The following is a 17,523-nucleotide window of genomic DNA, read 5'->3' on the forward strand; positions in this document are numbered from 1 at the left end:
GCTTTGGTCACTCGACCACAGCTCTCCTCCTGCTGTGTGGCCTGGTTCCTAACAGGCCATGGACGGGTACTGGTCCGTGGCCCAGGCACTGGGGAACCCTGCATTATATGTATATGAAACAGAAAGTGAGTGGAATGTATGCAAAAAGTTTTTTCAATGCAATGGTCATTTTTGGGAAGGACAGTGGAAGTTTTGGAAGTAATGGTGAAAGAACTCATCCTGTACACCTAGAATATGTTCATATGTTACTTGTGTAATAAATAGTGCTTCCAAATTGTGACCTAAGAAGGGAATATTGGATTTCTGAAGGAGAATATTTCAACTTGGGAATGGCTGTGGAAGTAGGCTGCTTATGTGAAATGGGAATGTGAAAAACTAATTGGAATTGAAGTGGTTGAGGATCTCTGAAGCTAAGGCATTGAATGGGTTCTTTTCGTGGAATTTGAAATAATCCGGGATGATTGTCAAGAAATGTAGTAGAGACCAAAAAAACACATTCCACCAATTACCAGAGTACTGGAAGAATGTGGGGGTATGACCAATGTGGATAGAAGTAATGAAAGGAGTTGGTGGAAAATGTAATTTTCACTTCAAGATAAATTTTATTTTTTTTCTATTTTTTTTAAATTAATTAATTAATTTTTTTTTATTGATCATTCTTGGGTGTTTCTCGCAGAGGGGGATTTGGCAGGGTCATAGGACAATAGTGGAGGGAAGGTCAGCAGATAAACAAGTGAACAAAGGTCTCTGGTTTTCCTAGGCAGAGGACCCTGCGGCCTTCCGCAGTGTTTGTGTCCCTGGGTACTTGAGATTAGGGAGTGGTGATGACTCTTAACGAGCATGCTGCCTTCAAGCATCTGTTTAACAAAGCACATCTTGCACCACCCTTAATCCATTTAACCCTGAGTGGACACAGCACATGTTTCAGAGAGCACAGGGTTGGGGGTAAGGTCATAGATCAACAGGATCCCAAGGCAGAAGAATTTTTCTTAGTACAGAACAAAATGAAAAGTCTCCCATGTCTACTTCTTTCTACACAGACACAGCAACCATCCGATTTCTCAATCTTTTCCCCACCTTTCCCCGTTTTCTATTCCACAAAACCGCCATTGTCATCCTGGCCTGTTCTCAATGAGCTGTTAGGTACACCTCCCAGACGGCGGGGGGGTGGTGGCCAGGCAGAGGGGCTCCTCACTTCCCAGTAGGGGCGGCCGGGCAGAGGCGCCCCTCACCTCCCGGACAGGGCGGCTGGCCGGGCGGGGGGCTGGACCCCCCACCTCCCTCCCGGACGGGGCGGCTGGCCGGGCGGGGGGCTGGACCCCCCACCTCCCTCCCAGACGGGGCGGCTGGCCTGGCGGGGGGCTGACCCCCACCTCCCTCCCGGATGGGGTGGCTGCCGGGCGGAGACGCTCCTCACTTCCCAGACGGCGTGGCTGCCGGGCGGAGGGGCTCCTCGCTTCTCAGACGGGGCGGCTGCCAGGCGGAGGGGCTTCTCACTTCTCAGACGGGGAGGCTGCCGGGCAGAGGGTCTCCTCACTTCTCAGACGGGGCGGCCGGGCAGAGACGCTCCTCACCTCCCAGACGGGGTTGCAGCCGGGCAGAGGCGCTCCTCACATCCCAGACGGGGCGGCGGGGCAGAGGCTCTCCCTACATCTCAGACGATGGGCGGCCGGGCAGAGACGCTCCTCACTTCCTAGATGGGATGGCGGCCGGGAAGAGGCGCTTCTCACTTCCTAGATGGGATGGCAGGTGGGCAGAGACGCTCCTCACTTTCCAGACTGGGCAGCCAGGCAGAGGGGCTCCTCACATCCCAGATGATGGGCGGCCAGGCAGAGACGCTCCTCACTTCCCAGATGGGGTGGTGGCCGGGCAGAGGCTGCAATCTCGGCACTTTGGGAGGCCAAGGCAGGTGGCTGGGAGGTGGAGGTTGTAGCGAGCCGAGATCATGCCACTGCACTCCAGCCTGGGCACCATTGAGCACTGAGTGAACGAGACTCCGTCTGCAATCCCGGCACCTCGGGAGGCCGAGGCTGGTGGATCACTCGAGGTTAGGAGCTGGAGACCAGCCCGGCCAACACAGCGAAACCCCGTCTCCACCAAAAAAATACGAAAACCAGTCAGGCGTGGCGGCGCGCGCCTGCAATCGCAGGCACTCGGCAGGCTGAGGCAGGAGAATCAGGCAGGGAGGTTGCAGTGAGCCAAGATGGCAGCAGTACAGTCCAGCTTCGGCTGGGCATCAGAGGGAGACCGTGGAAAGAGAGGGAGAGGGAGACCGTGGGGAGAGGGAGAGGGAGAGGGAGAGGGGATGAATTTTAAATTATAGAGCACAGTCATTTGGAATTAACTTCAGATAAGAAACCAGATTGGGTGGGTCTGTGTGGTTCCTATTCCCCTGTGAAAAATAACTTGTACTTTTTTTTTTTTTTTTCCATTCAGGTTCCATTTATTTTTGACATTTTTACATAACCATCCTTGCAGGGGTAACTCCTGCATCACTCTAGAACTTCAGGTTCCGTCCCTCTCCCTCTCCCTCTCCCCCTCCCCTCCCCCTCCCCTGCCCTCCCCCTCCCCTCCCCTGCCCTCCCCCTCCCCTCCCCTGCCCTCCCCCTCCCCTCCCCCTCCCCCTCCCTCTCTCCACGGTCTCCCTCTGATGCCAAGCCGAGGTTGGATTGCACTGCCGCCATCTCGGCTCACTGCAACCTCCCTGCCCGACTCTCCTGCCTCAGCCTGCTGAGCACCCGGGACTGCAGGCGTGCGCCGCCATGCCTGACTGGTCTTTGCTGGAGTGCAGTGGTGTGATCTGGGGTCGCTACAACCTCCACCTCCAGCCTCCTGCCCTGGCCTCCCAAACTGCCGAGATGGCAGCCTCTGCCCGGCCCCACCCCATCTGGGAAGCGAGGAGCGTCTCTGCCTGGCCACCCATCGTCTGGGATGCAAGGAGCCCCTCTGCCCGGCCGCCCAGCCTGGGAAGTGAGGAGCACCTCTTCCCGGCCGCCATCCCGTCTGGGAAGTGATGAGCGTCTCTGCCTGGCTGCCCATCGTCTGAGATGTGGGGAGCGCCTCTGCCCCGCCGCCCCTTCTGGGATGTGAGGAGCGCCTCCGCCCGGCCGTGACCCTGTCTGGGAACTGAGGAGTGTCTCTGCCCGACCGCCACCCCGTCTGGGAGGTGAGGAGCGTCTCTGCCCGGCCGCCCCGTCTGGGAGGTGAGGAGCCCCTCCGCCCGGCAGCTGCCCCGTCTGGGAAATGAGGAGCGTCTCCACCTGGCAGCCACCCCGTCTGGGAAATGAGGAGCGTCTCCACCTGGCAGCCACCCCGTCTGGGAGTGAGGTGGGGGGCAGCCCCCGCCCAGCCAGCCGCCCCGTCCGGGAGGGAGGTTGGGGGCAGCCCCCGCCCGGCCAGCCACCCCGACTTGTACTTTATATAAAATATCACTTGGACAATCTGGGTCTCAATCAAGAAATATGTAGGAAAGGCCGGGCGCCGTGGCTCACGCCTCTAATCCCAGCACTTTGGGAGGCCGACATGGGCAGATCACGAGGTCAGGAGATCGAGACCATCCTGGCTAACACAGTGAAACCCTGTCTCTACTAAAAAAAATACAAAAAAATTAGCCGGGCGTGGTGGCAGGTGCCTGTAGTCCCAGCTCCTCGGGAGGCTGAGGCAGGAGAATGGCGTGAACCCGGAGGCGGAGCTTGCAGTGAGCTGAGATCGTGCCACTGCACTCCAGCCTGGGCAACATAGCAAGACTCCGTCTCAAAAAAAAAAAATACGTAGGACAAAAACATGTTACAACTCTAAAATAGATTACATTATTTATTCAGAATGCCAGTTAAGGCATATCTCAATCTGAGCTAATCAAGCTTATTCTATTTTAGACATTATTACTTATATTAATAAATTTAACTGATTTCAGAAGAGAGGGAGAGGAGGTTGTTAAAGGCCAACATTGATAGCAACAGAGTGAGAAAAATTAAGAGTTCACAAACTTCAGCTTAATGGTCTCATGGAGAAATAGCTCTTTTTTACTTTTAACTTTTTTTTTTTGAGATAGAGTCTCCCTCTGTCACCGAGGCTGGAGTACAGTGGCGTGATCTTGGCTCACTGCAAGCTCCGCCTCCAGGGTTCATGCCATTCTCCTGCCTCAGCCTCCCGAGTAGCTGGGATTACAGGCGCCCACCACCACACCTGGCTAATTTTTTGTATTTTTAGTAGAGATGGGGTTTCACCGCGTAAGCCAGGATGGTCTCAATCTCCTGACCTCATGACCCACCCGCCTTTGCCTCCCAAAGTGCTGGGATTACAGGTGTGAGCCACCATGCCCGGCCCTTTTTTTTTTTTTTTTTTAATAGAGACGGGGTCTCCCTACATTGCCCAGGTTGGTCTCAAACTCCTGGGCTCAAGGAATCCTCCCATCTTGGGGTCCCAAAGTGCTGAGATTACAGGCGTGAGCCATGGAGCCCCACCTCATTAACACTGAAAGCATTTAGCATTGCAATGTGATAAAAAGGTTTGTTGAATGAATAACCCTAATACCCAAGAAAAGTTAAATTACTTGGTAATTTGATAAGAGGACAAATGTGTGATACATTTCAAAAAGTGACGATCTTCGGTTACCTGGTATGAATGTTTTTCTTAGAAACTTGGATTAAGAAATGTCACCAGGTGCGGTGGCTCACGCCTGTAATCCCAGCACTTTGGGAGGCCTAGGTGGGCAGATCACGAGGTTAGGAGATCGAGACCATCGTGGCTAATATGGTTAAACCTCGTCTCTACTAAAAATACAAAAAAAAAAATTAGCTGGGTATGTGGTGGCAGGCGCCTGTAGTCCCAGCTACTCGGGAGGCTGAGGCAGGAAAATGGCATGAACCCGCGAGGCAGAGCTTGCAGTGAGCTGAGATCATGCCACCGCACTCCAGCCTGGGCAACAGAGCGAGACTCTGACTCAAAAAAAAAAAAAAAGAAATGTCAAAGTAGGCCAGGAGCAGTGGCTCATGCCTGTAATCCCAGCACTTTGGGAGGCCAAGGTGGGCGGATCACGAGGTTAGGAGTTCAAGACCAGCCTGGCCAACATGGTGAAACCCCATCTCTCCTAAAAATACAAAATATTAGCCAGGTGTGGTGGTGTGTGCCTGTAATCCCAGCTACTCAGGAGGCTGAGGCAGGAGAATTGCTTGAACCTGGGAGGCGGAGGTTGCAGTGAGCCGAGTTCGTGCCACCGTACTCCAGCCTGGGTGACAGAGCAAGACTCTGTCTCAAAAAAAAAAAAAAAAAAAAAAGAAATGTCAGAGTAGGCAGGAGGGGGCAGTGGCTCACGTCTGTAATCCCAATACTTTGGGAGTTCCAGGTGGGCGGATCACCTGAGTTCAGGAGTTCGAGACCAGCCTGGCCAACATAGTGAAACCCTGTCTCTAGTAAAAATACAAAAAAATTAGCCAGGCATGGTGGTGCGCACCTGTAGTCCCAGCTACTTGGGAGGCTGAGGCAGGAGAATCACTTGAACCTGGGAAGCATAGGTTGCAGTGAGCCGAGATAGCACCATTGCACTCCAGCCTGGGCAACAAGATTGATACTGCATCTCAAAAAAAAGAAAAAAATGTCAGAGTAATGTGTTTAATGGTTAATAATACTCTAATTTTGCCAAGACCCAAATTGGTGATACAAAACCAAAGTTCTCAAATCAGATTAAGTCTTGCTGGAAAGGGGGGAGAGGGAGGAAGTCTTGGAGCTTCTTCACTTTTATATAAAATTATCTCTTTTTTTTGAGATGGGGGTCTCACTATGTTGCCCAGGCTGGAGTGCAGTGTCGCAGATATCGGCTCACTGCAACCTCCATCTCCTAGGCTCAAGCAATCCTCCCACCTCAGCTTCCTGAGTAGCCTCCTGCAATGGTGCAATCTTAGCTCACTACAACCTCTACCTTCTGGGCTCAAGCCGTCCTCCCATCTTAGCCTTCCCAGTAGCTGGGAATACAGACATATACCACCATGCCTGGCTAATTTTTGTATTTTTGTAGAAACAGGGTTTCACCATGTTGCCCAGGCTGGTCTCCAACTCCTGGACTCATGTAATGCCCCCATATCAGCGTTCCAAAGTGCTGGGATTATAGGCGCAAGCCACCATGCCCAGCCTGTAAAATTATCCTTGTTCAGGTCAGAAACAGATGAGGCCATAGATATGATATAACAGGCTCACAAATGACAAAAGGAATCTTTATTTTGATTTCTTTTTCATCTCTGCTTTTTTTTTAAGCAACCCACATTGTCTAGAATTTAAAAAACATCCTCAACATTATTTGCCCTATATTACTTTTTCAAGGGCATTATACTAAACAGAATCTGCTCACAAAATGTATGAGAGGAACAAATTATTGAATGGATTGGATAGGATACCATTGACATTAGTCAATAGTAAACAAAAATAATAATATCATGTATATATAGGGCTAATTTTGTGCCAGGCATTGTTCTCAATGCTTCTTTCTTATATTAGTCTACTTAATTCTCAAAACAATCCTAGGATATAATCCCCATTGTTAGTAGTAGTATCCCTTTTATGGATGAGAAAACTGATGTAAAGAGATTAAATAACTTGCCCAATGACAGCTAGTGAGTGGCAAACACAAGATTCCCAGCCTGGCTCCAGTGGCAATATGCAATATTCTCTTTTTTTTTTTTTTTTTTTTGAGATGGAGTTACACTCTTGTTGCCCAGGCTGGAGCGCAATGGTGCAATCTCAGCTCACCGCAACCTCCGCCTCCTGGGTTCAAGTGATTCTTTTGTCCCAGCCTCCCAAATAGCTGGGATTACAGGCCACCACACCCAGCTAATTTTGTATTTTCAGTAGAAACCGAGTTTCTCCATGTTGGTCAGGCTGGTCTCGAACTTCCAACCTCGGGTGATCTGCCCGCCTTGGCCTCCCAAAGTGCTGGGATTATAGGAGTGAGCCACCGCGCCCGGACTAATTTTTTGTATTTTTAGTAGAGACCAGGTTTCATCATGTTGGCCAGCCTGGTCTCAGGTGATCTACAGGCCTTGGCCTCCCAAAGTGCAGGGATTACAGGTAGTAAGCCACCACACCCAGCCAAAATCCTATGTTTTGATGCAGTCCATTGAAATTAGTTTTGATCCCACTCCACCATGGAATGATTTCCTAGTTGCCAAACCCAAACCCAGAGGATTTTTTTCAGCCCTAATTTTTTTTTCTTCTTTTTTATTTTTCTTTTTTTGTCGAGACAGGGTCTCATAATGTCAGCCAGCACGGAGTACAATGGTGCAATCTTAGCTCTCTGCAACCTCCACCTCCTGGGCTCAAGCCATATTCCCATCTCAGCTTCCCCAGTAGCTGGGACTACTGGCACATGCCACACCTGGCTACTTGTGTGTGTGTGTGTGTGTGTGCGTGTTTATTTTTTTACATATTTTTTAGAGACAAGGTTTCACCACGTTGCCCAGGCTGGTATTGAACTCCTGGGCTCAAGTTATCCACCCACCTCGGCTTCCCAAAGTGTTGGGATTACTGGGCTGGCCGTGCCCAGCCCAGCCCTTTTTACTTATTTTATTATTTATTTATTTATTTATTTATTTATTATTATTTTTGAGACGGAGTCTCGCTCTGTCACCAGGCTGGAGTGCAGTGGCGCGATCTCGGCTCACTGCAACCTCCGCCTTCCAGGTTCACGCCATTCTCCTGCCTCAGCCTCCTGAGTAGCTCGGACTACAGGTGCCCGCCACCACGCCCAGCTAATTTTTGTATTTTTAGTAGAGACGGGGTTTCACCATGTTGGCCAGGATGGTCCAGATTGCTTGACCTCATGATCTGCCCACCTCGGCCTACCAGAGTGCTGGGATTACAGGCGTGAGCCACGGTGCCCAGCCTATTTTATTTTATATATTTATTTTATTTTTTGAGAGAGTCTCACTCTGTCGCCCAAGCTGGAGTGCAGTGGCGCTATCTCGGCTCACTGCAAGCTCCGCCTCTCGGGTTTACGCCATTCTCCTGCCTCAGCCTCCCGAGTAGCTGGGACTACAGGCGCCCGCCACCACGCCCGGCTAATTTTTTGTATTGTTAGTAGAGACCGGGTTTCACTATGTCAGGATGGTCTCGATTTCCTGACCTCGTGATCCGCCCGCCTCGGCCTCCCATAGTGCTGGGATTACAGGCGTGAGCCACCGTGCCCGGCTAATTTTTGTATTTTTAGTAGAGACGGGGTTTCACCATGGTAGCTAGGCTGGTCTCGAACTCCGACCTCAGGTGATCCACCTGCCTCGGCCTCCGAAAGTACTGGGATTACAGGCGTGAGCCACCGCTCCCAGCCTGCCCTAAGAATTTCTATTCACATTTCATAGCTGAGGTCTCTCAGCTTCCTTCAAGGTGGACAATTCTGTATCTCTAGGTGACCCAAATTTATCCCCTCGTCTTTCGTGCACCCAGTTTATGCTAACCAGGAACCATCACATTATTGCATTGTTTGTTCATCTGGACCTTAAAAGGAAGGTTCTTAGTCTTATTTATCTTATTATTGAGTCTCCTCAATGCCCAGCTAAAGTACTGGTTACATTAGTTTCTTTCATTTTAATAGGTTTAAATGATAAAGATCCTGTCTAGGTTGCTAATCTGTGCAATCGCCTGGGAGCTTGCAATCTCACTACTTCGAGAGAAAAACCTTATTTTGGCTCTAAAGAGGGCTCCTGACTTCGCCACGCTCACCTTCAGTGGTGCTTCACCGCACTACCACTTCCCTAACCACCGCCCCTATGGCTGTCACCTAGATCAAGGACCTATCTAAGGAGAAAGCCCAAGGACAGGCAAAGACAGGCCACGCACTTTCAACAGGAACTCGGCCCCTTTCCTAAACGTAGTTCCTCTGATTACCCTGTCCAACGGACGTCGCTATGATCCAATTAAGTTTTGAGGCTCAGAGTGACGCCCTCTAACCTCACACTGTCCAATAAAAAAAAGGAATTTCAGATTAGCACCAGTTTTGACCAATGGATGAGAAGATCAGCGTGTATTAACCTGTAGAAGCAGCACAGAGAATGATGAGCAGCCAGTTCACCCAATGGACCTGCCTACTGCAGCGTAGGCCTCGCCTCAACGGCAGGAGAGCAGGCGGCTGCGGTTGCTGCAGCCTTCAGTCTCCACCCGGACTACGCCATGTTGGGGCTTGTGGGTCGGGTGGCCGCTGCTTCGGCCTCCGGGGCCTTGCGGGGACTCACCCCTTCAGCGTCGCTTCCCCCAGCTCAGCTCTTACTGCGGGCCGCTCCGACGGCGGTCCATCCTGGTAAGTGCTTTTCTCTAGGAGCTAACGTTCCATTTTGCCGCCCCATGACCTTGAGCCGGGGAACGATGGTAGCTCGGGCCTAAGGGATCCGTGGTGTTAAAAGGATGCCTGGAGCCGCGTCTTGCTCTCTAATGGCTGGAGAACAAGAATGGGACACCCATAGGAGGTTTCTTCGGCACAGCTCTGTCCCATTTTGTATGAAGTTCTTTGTGTGACGGAAAAGGTGCGGGCAGGTGCGTTGACCTTCCGGTTGAATAGGGGTACTGAACTCTCGAAAAATGGGGTCTTGTGCATGCGGATGGGAAGGCTGTGCAGGCGCTTTATCGATCGCTGCGCGGCCTTCCCTCTTGGACACGCGTTCCGTACAAGCGGAAAGAGGCCTGACTTCGGCTGAGTTTTTCTCTCCTTGTGTGTTAAGTCCTGGCTTCCGATGACCTTTAACTGGCCTGACCCCAGCTCCTTCCAATATCTTTTGTCTGTTAGTCAGGGACTGTGCGGCGCAAACATCTCCTTCGCCAAAAGCAGGCGCCGCCACCGGGCGCATCGTGGCGGTCATTGGCGCAGTGGTGGACGTCCAGTTCGATGAGGGACTACCACCAATTCTAAATGCCCTGGAAGTGCAAGGCAGGGAGACCAGACTGGTTTTGGAGGTGGCCCAGCATTTGGGTAAGTAGAGTTTGTTAGGAATAGTAAAGACCTCGTGTAGCCCAAATATCCCCAAAACCAAGCTGTCTCCCTTCTATGATGATTTTATCAAAATGACTTTCGTTCTTCTGAGTTTGCTGAAGCCACATTTAGGTACTGAGAAGGAGTCCTGGTCGACTTAGGTCTTGATACCAATTTATCCTTATGTATAACCCTGCGATGCCTGTATCTAACAGGTGAGAGCACAGTAAGGACTATTGCTATGGATGGTACAGAAGGCTTGGTTAGAGGCCAGAAAGTACTGGATTCTGGTGCACCAATCAAAATTCCTGTTGGTCCTGAGACTTTGGGCAGAATCATGAATGTCATTGGAGAACCTATTGATGAAAGAGGTCCCATCAAAACCAAACAGTAAGTTGCTCTTATTGCATCTATGCACAAAGGAACTTCTGTTATTTGCAGTTTTACACATTAAGGTGACACGTTCTCCTAAAGCAGAATTTTTCTTCTGATACGTTCGATTATTAAAATCACACAGTGCAGTTTCACCTGAAGAAATTAGGATGCAGAATTTCTGATTGACAAAAGCCTACTACTTGAGGTTTTTTTTTTTTTGAGAGGGAGTTTCGCTCTCGACTCACTGCAACCCCACCTCCCGGGTTCAAGTGATTCTCCTGTCTCAGCCTCCTGAGTAGCTGGGATTACAGGTGCATGCCATCATGCCCGGCTAATTTTTGTATTTTTAGTACAGATGGGGTTTCACCATGTTGGCCAGGCTGGTCTCGAACTCCTGATTTCGGGTGATCCCCCCCCCACCTCGGCCCCCCAAAGTGCTGGGATAACAGGCATGAGCCACTGCGCCCGGCTAGTTGAGTATTTTTAAGACTCGGTCTTATGGCTTAGGTTTAGGAGTCTCCAAAACTTGTAGGTTTTTGTATTTGCTATTGGTGTGTGAGGGAATGCTGTTAGGTTAAGGCTCAGTAAAATGAAAAATTTATGACAGTTAAAGTCAGGGAATGGGATTATTGTTTCCTAAGATAATGATTTTCTTTATTGCAGAAAGTTGGGTTAGATCCTAGATGATAGTTTATCTGATTTATGTAACAAAGGGGAGGTAAGACTGTGGTTCCTCAGGTAAAGGGATGGACTTGAGAGTTGATAGGGAGGGATATATAAGATTATCATTTGCTTTCAACAAGGTGAATAGATACTATCCTCTCTTCTACCTTTACAGATTTGCTGCCATTCATGCTGAGGCTCCAGAGTTCATGGAAATGAGTGTTGAGCAGGAAATTCTGGTGACTGGTATCAAGGTTGTCGATCTGCTAGCTCCCTATGCCAAGGGTGGCAAAATTGGTATGTTATTAAGGGGTACATATTTTCCAAACCTAATATGGGAGGAAAAACTCATACAATGTTATGAGTGGATTTTGACATCTATTCCTCACTGATGAGTACGTTCTGACTTTCGTTCTTCTGAGTTTGCTGAAGCCAGATGCAATTTCTGAGAAGGAATAGGATGGAAGGAAGCAATTACTTTTTTTGAAGTTTGCTTATTTAGGAAAGCAGAACTCTTAAATATTCTTTCTTTTCAACCTCTTATAGGGCTTTTTGGTGGTGCCGGAGTTGGCAAGACTGTACTGATCATGGAGTTAATCAACAATGTCGCCAAAGCCCATGGTGGTTACTCTGTGTTTGCTGGTGTTGGTGAGAGGACCCGTGAAGGCAATGATTTATACCATGAAATGATTGAATCTGGTGTTATCAACTTAAAAGATGCCACCTCTAAGGTAAGCATTGAGCTAATTGATGTCCACGTGGTAGTTACGCCAGGAAACTATTGCCAACTGAAGCCATGTTCTATATTTTCTATTTAATTTTTTTTTCTTTTTAAGAAAATGTTAATATTTTCATTTTCATGTCCCAGGACGTACAAAGGAAACCTGTTAGTGTTTTCCCCCCCAACTTCCAATACACAAATGGACATTTTCTTTCCTCTTTGATACTGACATTAAATAACATTTCCAGGTTTTCTTTTTGGTAGATAGTCCCATCATTTGAAAGCTAATTTTGGGAGGGCTGGATTGGACGTGGTACATATGTTTCAGTTAAGCCTATTTTGTACTTTTCACTTAACTTGAATAGGTTTTTATTTCCTTTCTACTATAGTTTTGCCTTACTAATATAAGAAGCTGTCTTTTTTTTTTTGAACTGCTTCTCTAATAGGGAAAAGAAACTTGCACACAAAAACGCTGACACCTTCTGAGAAAGGATCTGTGGTCGTTTCTCTGATTTGGGAACCTTCAGTATGTGGCTTCTCTACTCCTTTGTCAGGTTTTACGATTATGTATGATTATTGCAGGTAGCGCTGGTATATGGTCAAATGAATGAACCACCTGGTGCTCGTGCCCGGGTAGCTCTGACTGGACTGACTGTGGCTGAATACTTCAGAGACCAAGAAGGTCAAGATGTACTGCTATTTATTGATAACATCTTTCGCTTCACCCAGGCTGGTTCAGAGGTAAGAGGGAAGGCTTGAGAGGACCTGGTTCATCTGGCCTTTCTTCGGATGAGGCTAAGGATGTAGACACCTAAGACCTTTTTTTCTTTTAGGTGTCTGCATTGTTGGGCCGAATCCCTTCTGCTGTGGGCTATCAGCCTACCCTGGCCACTGACATGGGTACTATGCAGGAAAGAATTACCACTACCAAGAAGGGATCTATCACCTCTGTACAGGTAAGAAAAATTACATAGATGAAGATCTGATTTGTATAAAGGCAGGGTGCAGTGGTGCATCTCAGCTACTGAGGAGGCTGAGGCAGGAAGATTGCTTGAGCCCAGGAAATCAGCCTGGGGAACAAAGCTGTATGTATGTAGAGAGATGTATAAAACTGACTGGGCCAGGCGTGGTGGCTCATGCCTGTAATACCAACACTTTGGGAGGCTGAGGTACGCAGATCATGAGGTCAGGAGTTAAGAGACCAGCCTGGCCAACATGGTAAAATCCCGTCTCTACTAAAGATACAAAAAATTAGCTGGGCATTGTGGCAGGCGCCTGTAATCCCAACTACTCAGAGGCTGAGGCAGGAGAATCGCTTGAATCCGGGAGGCAGAGGTTGCAATGAGCCAAGATTGGGGCACTGCACTCCAGCCTGGGCGACAGAGTAAGACTCTGCCTCAAAAAATAAAAAAAAAAATAAATGAAGGTATACATTTAAATGTAGATCACAAAGCAATGGTTTCTAGTCTGAGGGGAGTCCGGAGCTATATGGAAACTGAGCATTAAATGTTTACTGTATTAGGGCTGAGTGCAGTGGCTCACACTTGTAATTCCAGCACTTTGGGGCCGGGCATGGTGGCTCACGCCTGTAATCCCAGCACTTTGGGAGGCCAAGGCAGGAGGATCATGAGGTCAGGAGATCAAGACCATCCTGACTTAACACAGTGAAACCCCATCTCTACTAAAAATACAAAAAAATTAGCTGGGCGTGGTGGCACCTGTCTGTAGTTCCAGCTACTCGGGAGGCTGAGGCAGGAGAATTGCTTGAACCTGGGAGGCAGAGGTTGCAGGAGGTTGTGGTGAGCTGAGATTGGGCCACTCACTCCAGCCTGGGCGGCAGAGTGATAATCCATCTACAAAAGAAAAAAATTTACTGCATTAATGTACTATACATTTTCAAATATATATAGATGGGACATATAGTAAAATTACATAAATTTTACATATAGTAAAAATGTGGCTAAACTGTAGGAACTTTTCATGATTCAGTGTAATGAACTATTGTGCAAGAAGTTTTTTGTTCTTGTTTTTAATTCTTTTTTTTTTTTTTTTGAGACGGAGTTTCACTCTCATTGCCCAGGCTGGAGTGCAATGGGCGCGATCTGGGCTCACTGCAACCTCCACCTCCTGGGTTCAGGTGATTCCTTTGTCTCAGCCTCCTGAGTAGCTGGGATTATAGGTGCCCGACACCAGGCCCGGTTAATTTTTGTATTTTTAGTAGAGACGGGGTTTCACCATGTTAGTCAGGCTGGTCTTGAACTCCTGACCTCAGGTGATCTGCCTGACTCAGCCTCCCAAAGTGTTGGGATTATAGGCTTGAGCCACTGTGCCCAGCCTCTTTTTTATTTTTTTATTTTTTTTTTATTTTTTATTTTTTTGAGACGGAGTCTGTCGCCTAGGCTACAGTGTGGTAGCACAATCTTGGCTCACTATAACCTCCACCTCCTGGGTTCAAGAGATTCACCTGCTTCAGCCTCCTGCATAGCTGGGATTACAGGCATGCGTCACCATGCCTGGCTAATTTTTGTTTTTGTTTTTGTCTTTTTAATAGAGACGGGGTTTCACCATGTTGGTCAGGCTGGTGTCGAACTCCTGACCTCCTGATCTGCCCTCCGTGGCCTCCCAAAGTGCTGGGATTATAGGCATGAGCCACCGTGCCCGGCCCCCAGCCTCTTGTTTTTAATTCTAAAGGTGGGCATTAAAATAGTTAAAATAAAAGATGAAGAACAAAAAGAATGATACTAAAAATTCTTCCATCATGGCTGAGAGACCAGATAATCTGTCAGCTTATTCAGCAGGTATTAGGGGTGGTAAGAAGTGTCTTTTGAGTGCTAAGAATATGGAGTGAGATGATAAAGATAGGTCAGAAAGGGGGATGGCTTAAGTAAAATTACTTTGGTTCGCTGGGCGTGGTGGCTCACGCCTATAATCCCAACACTTTGGGAGGCCAAGGCGGGTGGATCACGAGGTCAGGAGTTCAAGACCAGCCTGGCCAAGATAGTGAAACCCTATCTCTACTAAAAATACAAAAAATTAGCCAGGTGTGGTGGTGGGCACCTGTAGTCCTAGCCACTCGGGAAGCTGAGACAGAGAATTGCTTGAATCCGGGAGGCAGAGGTTGCAGTGAGCCGAGATTGCACCACTGCACTCCAGCCTGGGCGACAGAGCGAGACCCTCAAAAAAAAAAAAAAAATTTACTTTGGTTCCTGTTCTTCATGGGATCTCACTTTAGGCTATCTATGTGCCTGCTGATGACTTGACTGACCCTGCCCCTGCTACTACGTTTGCCCATTTGGATGCTACCACTGTACTGTCGCGTGCCATTGCTGAGCTGGGCATCTATCCAGCTGTGGATCCTCTAGACTCCACCTCTCGTATCATGGATCCCAACATTGTTGGCAGTGAGCATTACGATGTTGCCCGTGGGGTGCAAAAGATCCTGCAGGTGAGTATATATGTGGGATCAGTGTCCGGAAAGTCAAAAAGAGGGACTGTGGGGACTATATGAGGACTGGATCTTTCTTAGTGATTTGTTTTGGAGCAAGGAAAGTTGAGGCTGGCAATTGCTAGTGAGAGCTAATGAGGTCTCTTGAGTTTCCAGGTACTTAACGCTTTGGAATGCAATATTTTTCTTTCTTTTTTTTTTTTTTTTGTTTGAGATGAGTCTCGCTGTGTCTCCCAAGCTGGAGTGCAGTGGCGCCATCTCGGCTCACTGCAACCTCCGCCTCCCAGGTTCAAGCGATTCTCCTGCCTCAGCCTCCTGAGTACCTGGGATTACAGGTGCACGCCACCATGCCTGGCTATTTTTGTATTTTTAGTAGAGACCAGGTTTCATCAGTTGGTCAGGCTGGTCTCGATCTCCTGACCTCATGATCCACCCACCGTGGCCTCCCAAAGTGGTGGGATTACAGACGTGAGCCACTGCGCCCGGCGGAATGCAATATTTTTCTAACAGCACCAAACTAGGACTATGGAGAACAAGACACTGATCTTTCTTGGCTGAGGGCCCTCATAACACCACCACCTTCTCTGCCCCCTGGCATGTAACTTTCCCTTTGTTAGCTTGTCCAAATTAAAGGAATGAGAATACTTAACTCAGTCTCCTTTTTTCTCATAGGACTACAAATCCCTCCAGGATATCATTGCCATCCTGGGTATGGATGAACTTTCTGAGGAAGACAAGTTGACCGTGTCCCGTGCACGGAAAATACAGCGTTTCTTGTCTCAGCCATTCCAGGTTGCTGAGGTCTTCACAGGTCATATGGGGAAGCTGGTACCCCTGAAGGAGACCATCAAAGGATTCCAGCAGATTTTGGCCGGTGAGATTTTGAGTACAAATCTTGAATGTTTACTGTGCTGTGGTCCCATTCCAACAACCGTCAAGCAATATATGTAATATACTATGCTTAATTATATTTTTTAATTTAAAAAACAAACTTTCCCATTGATTTTGTTTGAAAATACTCTACATTTAATTTGAGTGTGATTTGTTACTTGATTCTCTAGCTCCCTTTTATTTTATATGTATTTTTTGAGACTGAGTCTCTGTCGCCCAGGCTGGAGTACACTGGTGCAATCTTGGCTCACTGCAACCTCCACCTACCGGGTTCAAGTGATTCTCCAGCCTCAACCATCCAAGCTGGGATTACAGGCACACGCCACCACGCCTAGCTAATTTTTGTATTTTTAGTAGCCATGGGGTTTCGCCATGTTGGCTGGGCTTGTCTCGAACTCCTGACCTTAGGTGATCCGCCTGCCTTGGCCTCCCAAAGTGCTGGGATTACAGGTGTAAGCCACCGTGCCTGGCCCATGTGTTCTTAATTCGTACTGTATCATGTCTTGTAAATTTGATTTGTGAGGGAAATTTAAGCTTTCTAAGATGACATGAATTCATCACATTCTAACTGATGGCCTGAAGTGGTGAGGAATGTTACACGATGCAGAAAGTTGATATCCCTCCGCTTCTTACTCTTTTTTTTTTCTCCCCCGTCATACAGGTGAATATGACCATCTCCCAGAACAGGCCTTCTATATGGTGGGACCCATTGAAGAAGCTGTGGCAAAAGCTGATAAGCTGGCTGAAGAGCATTCATCGTGAGGGGTCTTTGTCCTCTGTACTGTCCCTCTCCTTGCCCCTAACCCAAAAAGCTTCATTTTTCTGTGTAGGCTGCACAAGAGCCTTGATTGAAGATATATTCTTTCTGAACAGTATTTAAGGTTTCCAATAAAATGTACACCCCTCAGAATTTGTCTGATTCTCTTGGTTCTGACAACATAGTCAACACTGAAGGGTTATGTATTTAATTTTAGTTTTAGAGACACGGTGTCTGGCTGTGTTGCCAAGACTGGTCTCTAACTCCTGGGCTCGAGATCTCCCACCTCAGTCTCCTGAGTAGCTGGGGCTACAGGTGTATGTAGTCTCACATCACCAGCACTGTTTTCAACAATTAGATTTTTAGAGTGGCTATAAGAAGCAGTTTCAGCATGAAGTGGGCCATGTATGTTTGAAATCGGTCCCTAAAAATAGCCATTCTCTTTTGTTGATGGACAACCGTACCTCTTGTGAGGGGTTTCCTGTGGGTAGTGTGATCTTAGTAGGGCCTCAGTTTTGGGCCTTTTGTTCAATACAAATTGATTTTTTTTTTTTGGCCTCTATTCCGTGTGGCACATCCCTACTTCTTGGTTAAAAATAGGCCTTTTTTGAAGGGCATATTGGGAAAAACTCGTTTTAGAAATAACTTATTTCCAGGGGTTAATCTGAGTTTAATGAATTAAATTTTCAAGAAATAGTGATGAAGAATACTGATCTTTGTTAAAA

General features: G+C 48.0%; 1 protein-coding gene and 2 non-coding genes across 3 annotated transcripts; all 3 read left to right on the plus strand.

Moving 5' to 3' along the window:
* The first annotated feature begins 2,436 nt into the window (after nucleotides 1-2,436).
* ATP5F1B (ATP synthase F1 subunit beta) lies at nucleotides 2,437-16,951 on the plus strand. The gene is made up of 11 exons (XM_004053385.4): nucleotides 2,437-3,203; nucleotides 8,579-9,280; nucleotides 9,764-9,946; nucleotides 10,162-10,336; nucleotides 11,160-11,281; nucleotides 11,531-11,715; nucleotides 12,288-12,446; nucleotides 12,539-12,661; nucleotides 14,938-15,150; nucleotides 15,823-16,024; nucleotides 16,703-16,951. Exons 2-11 carry the CDS (start codon nucleotides 9,154-9,156, stop codon nucleotides 16,801-16,803), a joined length of 1,590 nt encoding a protein of 529 aa, XP_004053433.2. The 5' UTR covers nucleotides 2,437-3,203; nucleotides 8,579-9,153; the 3' UTR covers nucleotides 16,804-16,951.
* On the plus strand, nucleotides 10,016-10,090 carry LOC115930323 (small nucleolar RNA SNORD59). Its single transcript, XR_004066962.1, has one exon. It is a non-coding gene; the product is annotated as a small nucleolar RNA SNORD59 (small nucleolar RNA).
* LOC115930324 (small nucleolar RNA SNORD59) lies at nucleotides 11,368-11,438 on the plus strand. Its single transcript, XR_004066963.1, has one exon. It is a non-coding gene; the product is annotated as a small nucleolar RNA SNORD59 (small nucleolar RNA).
* Nucleotides 16,952-17,523: the final 572 nt, after the last annotated feature.

This window comes from Gorilla gorilla, chromosome 10 (assembly GCF_029281585.2).
Source record: "Gorilla gorilla gorilla isolate KB3781 chromosome 10, NHGRI_mGorGor1-v2.1_pri, whole genome shotgun sequence".
Taxonomy (NCBI): Eukaryota; Metazoa; Chordata; class Mammalia; order Primates; family Hominidae; genus Gorilla; species Gorilla gorilla.